Here is a 10,957-nt window from a genome sequence, read left to right on the forward strand (position 1 = left end):
CAAGTCTTTTGAGCCAGAAATTGTTGGCCTATTTTGAAATTTATGAAATTATATTCACCCATGAAATCACCTCAGAGAGTCAAACAAAATGAGACCAAATATAATTCATTAGAATTCAAATAAAGGAACCAATATCTCCCTCAATATATTAGATACATATTCAAGAGTGTGAGACGTGGGGCCTGAGCAAAATAACTGGAGCAGAGAAAGGCATATTGTCACTCAAACGTGCAATACAGTACAGGAAAAAAGGCCCATAATCTTCAAAATACCTTCTTTAAGGAAAAATCTTTATAATACTAGTATCACTTTCCTCATAAAGAGAAAAATTATTAAATGGATAGTGCCACAGGAACTCTAGATACTCAAAGAGAATTTTCTAAGAATCCTATATAAAACAAAGCCTAAATATTAGATAAATAACATTTATCTAAATATTGTGAAAGTGTACAGATAGTACAAAGGCAGTACAATTTCTATCTACTTGTATAGATAATGAAAAGTCTCAGATATTCCATTTTCACCATACAGGACCTAAAAATTTTTTTTAGAAGTTATTTATTTTAGAGAGAGAGAGAGAGACACAGAACCCAAGAGGGGGAGGGCAGAGAGAAAGGGAGACACAGTATCAGAAGGAGGCTTCAGGCTCTAAGCTGTCAGCGTAGAGCCCAATGTGGGGCTCGAACTCACGAGCCGTGAGATCATGACCTGAGCCGAAGTCAGATGCTCAACCGACTGAGCTATCCAGGTGCCCCCACCAAAAACTACATTTAAAAGGATGGGCAAGAATTCATTACAACAGAAAGGTGGAGGATTTATGGCAAAAGGAACAGAAAATATAAAGTCATGAGGTAGAGAAAAAAATGAAAATAACATCTTCGGAAAATAGATAATCATCTGTTTTGACTGGGGTGTAATATGAGTATGGTGGGTGCAAAGCAGTGGAATAAATCACTACATTGGTATATAATTTAGCAGTGCATTTGAAATAAAGGTATTTGCTTTAGTTACCCAATATGAGTTCAGAGATCAAAGGCTAAGTTCCAAAATGAAGTGTCTAAGGATTCTCAATGCCTCTCCAATATTTACTAGTGATCAAGTCAAATTCATTGGTATAAATTCAATGGTATAAATGGTATAAATCAGCTGGAGCTGAGTATTGGGATTATGGAGGTTGTATATACATTAATATAGTAAAAAGCACTGATTGCATAAAAATAAGTAAAATAAATCTTTCACAAGATTCAGCTGTATAAAAGCAGGTGTACTAAATTAGTCACTTTAAAATATTAGGCTGTGCTGTGCTGTACTTAATGGGAAGATTACCTATGCTTTAAAAAATTGAGCAATATATTAAAATAAGTCTAGGGTCTTGATTCACTCTTTTTTTTGCAAAGACTGTATCTTTGAAAAATATTACTGAGTTGACAACATATTTATGGAGAGAGTCAAAATAAGGGAGGTTATGCATTTTACAAAAATGTAAGGATCATAGTATCCGCTCAAATGTGGGTAAAAAGCCAGTAATTTTTTGGTTACATCCATACTAGTCATGCCAGTGTTTGTAAATACAGTGGAATCATTAAAGATATTTTTGCCCCCAAAACTGAAAAAAAAAATGGTTGTATGCCATGTGAAATTTTTTAATACAAAAAAGAATGTAAAATGATGGCAACACTTATGAAATAATAAAGATAGAAAATATCCAATTTAGAGGAGAAAAATGAGTATTTGGTTTTTTTACACCAAATAAAAAGACAACATACATAAAGAGCTTACCCTTTGAGAGTAAATGGCTCCGCAATATGCAGTTCTCCCAGACAACCTCCGAGCGCCGCTGTTGACCGAAGGGAAGAAGGGGGTTCTCAGTTCTGCGTGAAAGTTGGGCAGTGTTTTCCTGCTTTGTCTTGCGCACATCAGAACTTGGAGGCAGCGCCAGTGCACCCACCAGTTCCTGACAAACACGTCCTACCCTCAAATCACAAAAGTCTAGGTGCTGTCACTGATTTTTTTTAAACATCCCAGAGACATCCTGAAAAGAAGCTTCCCAGAGAGTTCAAAAAATGCAAAGAAGCTCCAGAAAAGCCAAATGGATGAAAATTCAGGTACTGTTTCTCTTCCTGCTGTCTTTGTTGTGGGGGACTATCTCCCAGCACATCCAGTACACAATTCCAGAGGAGCTGGCTAAAGGCTTGCGAGTGGGGAACGTCGCCAAGGACTTGAAGCTCAGTGTCCAGGAGTTGCCAGCTCGAAAACTGCGGGTTAGTGCAGAGAATTTCTTCAGTGTGAGTGCAGAGAGTGGGGATTTGTTAGTGAACGGTAGGATAGATCGAGAGGAAATTTGTGGGAGGAAATCCGAGTGTGCACTAGAATTTGAAATGGTCGCTGAAAATCCCATGAATGTTTTCCATGTGATTGTTACAATCCAAGATATTAACGACAATGCACCACGTTTCATTGCAAAAGGCATTGACTTGGAGATCTGCGAGTCAGCCTTACCAGGTGTAAAATTCCCTCTGGATTCTGCACAAGATGCAGATGTAGAAAGTAACTCCCTGAAGATATACACTATCAACCCCAATGAACATTTCTCCCTGACAACGAAGGGAAGTCCTGATGGGAGTAAATACCCAGAATTACTGCTGGAAAAACCTCTGGACAGAGAACAGCAGAGTTCCTACCAGTTAATCCTGACTGCCATAGATGGTGGAGACCCTCCGTTAAGTGGAACCACCCAGATCCAGATTCAGGTCACTGATGCCAATGATAATGCTCCATTGTTCAGCCAGGACACATACAGAGTTAACATCCAAGAAAACGTGCCCTGGGGGACTTCTGTGTTGCAAGTGATGGCCACCGACCAGGACCAGGGCGTTAATGCAGAGATTACCTATGCCTTCCTCAATGCCCCAACAAGTACCAGCCTTCTCTTCAATCTCAACCCAAATACTGGTGACATTACAACCAATGGTACATTGGACTTTGAAGAGACCAGTAGTTATATGTTGAGTGTAGAGGCCAAGGATGGAGGGGTACACACCGCTCACTGTAATGTTCAGATTGAAATTGTTGATGAGAATGACAATGCCCCAGAGGTCACGTTGATGTCCTTTTCTAACCAGATTCCCGAGGACTCAGAGATTGGAACCGTAATAGCTCTCTTTAAAGTGAGAGACCGAGACTCTGGGGAAAATGGACTGGTGAGGTGCTATATTCAGGAAGAAGTTCCCTTCAAATTAGAATCCACCTCCAAGAATTATTACAAGTTGGTGATTGACAATGCCCTAGATAGGGAACAGATGGCAGAATACAATGTCACCATCACAGCCACTGACGAGGGCAAGCCATCCCTATCCTCCAGTACAGGCGTCACCCTGCATATCAGCGATGTCAACGACAACGCGCCGGTTTTCCACCAGGCCTCCTACGTGGTCCGCGTGATGGAGAACAACCCTCCAGGAGCCTCCATCGCCCAAGTCAGCGCCTCCGACCCCGACCTGGGACCCAACGGCCACGTCTCCTACTCCATCGTGGCCAGCGACCTGGAGCCAAGGGCGCTGGCGTCCTACGTGTCCGTGAGCGCGCAGAGCGGCGTGGTGTTCGCGCAGCGCGCCTTCGACCACGAGCAGCTGCGCGCCTTCGAGCTGACGGTGCAGGCCCGCGACCAGGGCTCGCCCGCGCTCAGCGCCAACGTGAGCTTGCGCGTGTTGGTGGGCGACCGCAACGACAACGCGCCTAGGGTGCTGTACCCGGCGCTGGGGCCCGACGGCTCGGCGCTCTTCGACACGGTGCCGCGCGCCGCGCAGCCCGGCTACCTGGTCACCAAGGTGGTGGCGGTGGACGCCGACTCGGGACACAATGCGTGGCTGTCGTACCACGTGCTGCAGGCCAGCGAGCCCGGACTCTTCAGCCTGGGGCTGCGCACGGGCGAGGTGCGCACTGCGCGTGCTTTGGGCGACAGGGACGCGGCCCGCCAGCGCCTGCTGGTCGCCGTGCGGGACGGGGGACAGCCGCCCCTCTCTGCCACCGCGACGCTGCACCTGGTTTTCGCCGACAGCCTCCAAGAAGTACTGCCGGATGTCAGCGACCGTCCGGAGCCCTCTGACCCCCAGGCCGAGCTGCAGTTTTACCTGGTGGTGGCTTTGGCCTTGATCTCGGTGCTCTTCCTCCTTGCGGTGATTCTGGCGGTGGCCCTGCGCCTGCGCCGCTCCCCAAGCCCTGCTGCCTGGGGCTGCTTTCAGTCAGGTCTCCGTTCCAAATCTGGACCTGGGGTTCTCCCCGATTACAGAGAAGGGACTTTGCCTTATTCCTACAATCTGTGCGCTGCCTCACAATCAGCCAAGACAGAGTTTAATTTTTCCAACCTGAAACCAGAAATGACTCCGCCTCAGGATCTTCTTTGTGAAGATCCTTGTATGGATGTATGTGCCCGCAGTGAAGACCCCCAAATCGCTTATGACTCGTCTTTTGCCTCTCACGTGAGTTTCTGCAAACATGCTTTTATTCTCAATTGTGCATAATTCTTTTGTTTATTGTTTTTCATTTTCCTAGTGATGGTAGTGGTAGAAGAGGTTTATTGGATGGGCGGGGACTGGTTCCTTATTTGCCCAATAGTCTTGGCAGTTACATAATTAGTATTTCTCAATCTGTACTGTTGGCAATTTTGTATGATCAAAAAATATTGGTAAGGAGAGCTCGTTCTGGGATGTCACCACCTTTAGTAAGAGTATTGTCCTTTCTTAGTTGATGTGTGATACTGTTTTTTTCAAACTTTATTCTACATAAATGTACTGACAGTCCTTCCTGCTTAAGTTAAAGTCCATCAAATCTATTATAGTTTTTTCATCTTTTTGTTGCAATGTGTATTTTTAATAGAACTTTCCAAGAGTTAAGTTTCTTAGCACTTCTTTGCCTTCTCACATGTGGCAAACAGTGATTTGGATCACTAGTTTCCAGTGAATTTTATTCCCACTCCGTAGTCTCATTCAAAAATAATTTTGGGGGGCACCTGTCTTGCTCAGTTAGTAGAACCTATGACTCTCCATCTAGGGTTTGTGGGTTCAAGCCCCATGCTGGGTGTAGAGATTCCTTAAAAATAAAATCTTTTAAAAAATAACTATCTTGGGGCACCTGGATGGCTCAGTCAGTTAAGCATCCAACTCTTGATTTTGGCTCAGGTCATGATCTCACAGTTGGTGAGTTTGAGCCCTGTGTTGTGCTCTGTAGTGGTAGTGTGGAGCCTGCTTAGGATTCTCTCTCCCTCTCTCTGCCCTTCCTTTGCTTGCTATGTCTCTCTCAAAAATAAACTTTAGGGGCGCCTGGGTGGCGCAGTCGGTTGGGCGTCCGACTTCAGCCAGGTCACGATCTCGCGGTCCGTGAGTTCGAGCCCCGCGTCGGGCTCTGGGCTGATGGCTCAGAGCCTGGAGCCTGTTTCCGATTCTGTGTCTCCCTCTCTCTCTGCCCCTCTCCTGTTCATGCTCTGTCTCTCTCTGTCCCAAAAATAAATAAACGTTGAAAAAAAAAATAAACTTTAAAAAATATATTGAAAAATAACCCTCTTAACCATTATGTAATAACTTATTTTTATACCCTCTACTTTGTTGCTGTTATGATGAGGAATGTAATGAGCCTTTTTGTGTATAAAGCCTCTTTCTTAATTCTTTTTTTTAGTATAGGTTTCTGAGAAGTGAGTCAAAGTTTTTTGAAACACCTCATTTTACCTCTTAATCCCCAACAATTTGTGAGTTCTTTGAGGATTGTGAAAATTACCTTTAGTATGCTCTCCAAAATTTGATGACTTTAATACTCTGAATAAACAATAGCCTTTCTTGTCTGATAGAATTCATAAGTAACTTCTAGAAGGTAATTATTATGTGAGGAAAAATCTAAAGAACTGGCTACTTGCTGCTTTATATTAAGTTTTCTACGATTAGTAAGTTACTCAAAGTATTCATGTGTAAGAAAACTCTGAAACATGCAATGGTAACACACACACACACACACACACACACACATATATATATGAAAACTTTCCTTTTAGTGGTTATTTCTAAAATCAAACTTAAAGTAAACTTATAGATAATAGTAAAATAATACTTTCTGGATGTGTCTTTATGTGGTACTGAATATTGTCTGCTGTTTACATACAAAACTTCAGTTTAACTTTTCTGTCTTTTTTATCTTTATTATTTATTTTTAATATCAGAGTTATTGACCAATTGTTTTAGGGCTTTGCGTTTATATTAGTGATGCACTCATTAAACAATGAAAAACTGAGTATCTACTCTATGAAAGGTGCTGTTCTAAAATTTGAGGACAGACTGTGAACATGATAGTCACAAACATAGCTGTGATCTAAAATTTTCTTTATACAAAATTAATAAACCAATTACCTTCCCAAACCTATTATCATATTTGCCAACCCCATTTGCTCAGGGGTAAGACTAGCTCTTGAACAGTAGATGTTTTTTACAAGAGAATTGAAAAGTTGCCCATATTTTAAAGGGTCAACTCATGTGAGGGAATTTGTTTCTGGATAGGAAGGTACTAGAGCTCAGACCTCCAACTTCCCTGACCTGACACTGTTTTTTACCTATTCTTTCATTCTTCAAGTTAATCCTTGTTCCTGTAAAGGATAAATGTGTCACTCACACAATGCACTGTACTGAAAATGGGCTATGAAAATAAATAATGGAAAAACTTAGAAGAGAAAAAATTGTTAGAAAAAATCACCATATTTTCTTTAAAAAGAAATAAATTACTTTAGAGGGCTTATTGTACAGTAACATTTGGGTCAAGCCTAGATTTTTATTACAAATAAAATAACGGGAGCTTGAATTTTATTCTTTTGGGGAGAAATAAATTATGGAAAAGAAATGGTATAAACTTCTTTTCTTTACCAAGAATAGATTGCAGTAACAGGTTAGGACTCTGAGTGTCGCTGTTCACCAGTCAGGGGAAAAAGACAACAAGGAATTTAATCCAAACCACAAGATTTCTGCATCACAAAGCACTAGCCCTGTGGCTTTGGGAAGCTTCAGACTGGACCCCAGAACTCCATCATCCAACGGTGAAAGCACATAATCTTGGACCCTGAAGATTCTGGGGCTCCTCTGACCTCCACTAAGGGAGCACCCAAGTGCAAGCTATTCCGCAGCGGGGCTGCAATGGCGGCTCCTCCTTATCGGCCAGACTGCAGCCGGCTGGTCAGGATCTGCGTTCTCCTGGGGGCTTTGTGGGAAATACAGGCGGAACAGATACGATACTCGGTGCCTGAGGAGCTGGACAAAGGCTCTTATGTGGGCAACATCGCCAAGGACCTGGGACTGGAGCCCCGGGAACTGTCAGAGCGGGGAGTCCGCATCATCTCCAGAGGTAGGACGCATCTCTTTGCTCTGAACCCTCGAAGCGGCAGCTTGGTCACCGCGGGTAAGATAGACCGGGAAGAGCTCTGTGAGAGATCTCCAAAGTGTGTAGTAAGCCTGGAGATTCTTCTGGAGGACAAAGTGAAGATTTTTGGAGTAGAAGTGGAAATAATCGATGTTAATGATAATGCACCCAACTTTGGGATAGAGCAAAGGGAAATAAAAGTCGCTGAAAATGAAAATCCTGGGACAAGATTTCCTCTTCCTGAAGCTTTTGATCCAGATGTAGGGGTCAACTCCCTGCAGGGTTACCAGCTCAGTTCAAATGTTCACTTCTCCCTAGACGTGCAAAGTGGAGTGGATGGCATTAAGTACCCTGAGCTGGTGCTGGAGCTTGCCCTAGATAGAGAAGAAGAGGCGGTTCACCACCTCCTCCTCACCGCCTTTGATGGAGGCGACCTGGTTCGCTCTGGCACTGTCGAGATTCATGTAACTCTTGTGGATACCAACGACAATGCTCCTGTATTTACTCAGCCAGAGTACCACGTGAATGTTCCGGAGAATGTGCCAGTGGGCTACTGGCTACTCACTGTAAAGGCCACTGATCCAGATGAAGGAGCCAATGGAGAAGTAACATATTCTTTCCGCAAAGTGAGTGATAAAATGTCCCAACTATTCCAGTTGAATTCTTTGACTGGGGACATAACAATAGTGGGGGGTCTAGATTATGAAGACTCTGGATTCTATGATATAGATGTAGAAGCCCATGATGGACCTGGTCTCCGAGCCAGAAGTAAAGTTCTGGTGACAGTTCTGGATGTAAATGACAATGCTCCAGAAGTCACAGTTACATCTCTCACCAGCTCTATCCAAGAAACTTCTTCCCCAGGTACAGTAATTGCACTTTTCAATGTGCATGACAGTGATTCAGGAGAGAATGGCCTTGTCACATGTTCTATTCTGGATAATCTGCCATTCACACTTGAAAAGACCTATGGAAATTATCATCGTCTGTCGACACAAAGAACACTGGATAGGGAAGAAGTCTCAGAATATAACATCACAGTAACTTCCACTGATCATGGAACTCCACCACTGTCTACAGAAACTCACATCTCATTGCATGTGGCAGACATCAACGACAACCCACCTACTTTCCCTCATGCTTCCTACTCTGCCTACATTCCTGAAAACAACCCTAGAGGAGCTTCCATTTTATCCATGTCTGCCCAGGACCCTGACAGCATTGAGAATGCCAGAGTAACTTACTCCTTAGCTGAGGACACACTCCACGGGATGCCTCTCTCCTTCTATGTTTCCATCAACTCTGATACTGGTGTCCTGTATGCATTGTGCTCTTTCGACTATGAGCAGGTTAGAGACCTGCAACTACTAGTGACAGCCAGCGACAGTGGGGACCCTCCACTCAGCAGCAATGTGTCCTTGAGTATTTTTGTTCTGGATCAGAACGACAATTCCCCTGAAATCCTGTACCCTGCTCTCCCCACTGACGGTTCCATAGGCGTGGAGCTGGCACCCCGATCAGCAGAGCCTGGCTACCTGGTGACCAAGGTGGTGGCGGTGGACAGAGACTCTGGCCAGAACGCCTGGCTGTCCTACCGTCTACTCAAGGCCAGCGAGCCAGGGCTCTTCACGGTGGGGCTGCACACGGGCGAGGTGCGCACTGCACGGGCCCTGCTGGACAGAGATGCGCTCAAGCAGAGTCTGGTGGTGGCGGTGCAGGACCACGGCCAACCCCCTCTCTCAGCCACTGTCACACTCACAGTGGCGGTGGCTGAAAGCATTCCAGAAGTCCTGGCTGACCTGAGCAGCCTCAAGCCCTCAGCCTATGCTGATGACTCTAGCCTCACGCTGTACCTGGTGGTGGCGGTGGCCACAGTTTCCTGTGTCTTCCTTGCCTTTGTCATTGTTCTGCTGGCGCTCAGGCTGAGGCGCTGGCACACTTCGCGTCAGCTCCAGGCTGTGGGGGTCGGATTGGCTGGAGTGCCAGCCTCGCACTTTGTGGGCATGGATGGGGTGCGAGCTTTCCTGCAGACCTATTCCCAGGAGGTCTCCCTCAGGGCAGACTCCAGGGAGAGTCATGTGATCTTCCCCCAGCCCAACTATGCCGACACGCTCCTCAGCCAGGAGAGCTGTGGGAAAAGCGAGCCTCTTCTCATAACTCAGGATTTACTTGAAACAAAAGGAGACCCTGGTTCTCATCAGGTGAGTCAATCTTGCCGCACCAAAACATAGGCAAAGAGCTATATAAATGTCTCCAACTGTATAAAGTAGGTAATTGATGAAGTAAAGGCATTTTTTTTTTAGTATTCTATTACTTTAAAGGGGAGGAGCAGATGATTCCTCAAGAATAATCAATAGCAGTTAGTATTCCTAAAAGCTGTTTATTATTTATCATTTTTAGTCTTCATGTAGTTACAGTTTCAACAACAATTTCTTAACTATATATCTCTAACCATCTCTCTTCAATAGAAGACTGAGTATTTTTAACTGTCCTCTTTTTTACACTTTGCTTGAAGTTTGTTTTTCCTTGAAAGGGTATTTTCCATTATAATTAAACAGTGGCAATTTATAAATATTGGAGAAAATATTAACCTTTATTTATTTATTTAGTATAATTTATTATCAAATTAGCTAACATACAGTGTGTACAGAGTGCTCTTGGTTTTGGGGGTAGATTTCCATGATTCACCGCTTATGTACAACACCCAGTGCTCATCCCAACAAGTGCCCTTCTCAATGCCCATCACCCATTTTCCCCTCCCTCATCCCCCATCAACCAGTCAGTTTGTTCTCTGTATTTAAGAGTCTCTTATGATGTGCCTCCTTCCCTCTCTGTTTGTAACTATTTTTTCCCCTCCCCCAAAAAAATTAGCTTTTAGGTCTAATTTTAACAAGGATAGCTCTCATTAGGATTGGTATATTTCAAATATTTTGTTGTTGCAGTTTGTGAGATACACCAGTAGTGACTATGTGTGATTCCTTTGGCTCACTTCTGGGATTACGAAAAATATTGCACATTTTATTTCACTCATCTTTAAGTAGGTTGAAGGAATAATTTTAATAATTTATAAATTTCCTATTATGACATCACAATGAGACCCTTTTCAATTTCTAAGGAAAACATACCTTTCAAAATCTCTCCTTTTTCATCATGAGAGTCACTTGTGGAGATTGGGTAACTTAGATTCTGAACTGATATGATTTATGCTACTTAGTAAGTAGGCCTCATCCCTGTTCCTGAAAATTGCTCTCAGGTAGCTCTGAGATGGCTCTGGGATGATCTGATATGGGGGAAATATTTTGTGTTCAAGGGATATGCCACACTTTTGTTAAATGTGCCTTCATTTAGTTCCATGAGATAATTAAGAATTCAAGAGTGTGTAGGGCAACACAAATTAGTGCTCTTTCATAGCTGGGAACTGTAGCAGTAAACTGTGAACTATGCCTCAATTCAATTTAAGAAAGGGCATTTTAGTTTTTTTTTTTTAATTTTTTTTCAACGTTTTTTATTTATTTTGGGACAGAGAGAGACAGAGCATGAACGGGGAGGGGCAGAGAGAAGGGGAGAC

General features: G+C 43.6%; 2 protein-coding genes across 2 annotated transcripts; both read left to right on the top strand.

Moving 5' to 3' along the window:
- Positions 1–1,952: 1,952 nt before the first annotated feature.
- On the top strand, positions 1,953–4,520 carry LOC116738186 (protocadherin gamma-B1-like). Its single transcript, XM_032593880.1, has one exon. The coding sequence runs from the start codon at positions 2,064–2,066 to the stop codon at positions 4,518–4,520; it is 2,457 nt and encodes an 818-aa protein (XP_032449771.1). The 5' UTR covers positions 1,953–2,063.
- A 2,406-nt stretch (positions 4,521–6,926) lies between these two features.
- Positions 6,927–9,666, top strand: LOC116738060 (protocadherin gamma-A4-like). The gene has a single exon (XM_032593087.1). The coding sequence runs from the start codon at positions 7,167–7,169 to the stop codon at positions 9,618–9,620; it is 2,454 nt and encodes an 817-aa protein (XP_032448978.1). The 5' UTR covers positions 6,927–7,166; the 3' UTR covers positions 9,621–9,666.
- Positions 9,667–10,957: the final 1,291 nt, after the last annotated feature.

The sequence above is a fragment of the Lynx canadensis genome, chromosome A1 (assembly GCF_007474595.2).
Source record: "Lynx canadensis isolate LIC74 chromosome A1, mLynCan4.pri.v2, whole genome shotgun sequence".
NCBI classification, from domain to species: Eukaryota; Metazoa; Chordata; class Mammalia; order Carnivora; family Felidae; genus Lynx; species Lynx canadensis.

Bases quoted from the DNA above. Each gene is read 5' to 3' on its own strand.
- LOC116738186 (XM_032593880.1), top strand. From the start codon at position 2,064: ATGCAAAGAAGCTCCAGAAAAGCCAAATGGATGAAAATTCAGGTACTG.
- LOC116738060 (XM_032593087.1), top strand. From the start codon at position 7,167: ATGGCGGCTCCTCCTTATCGGCCAGACTGCAGCCGGCTGGTCAGGATC.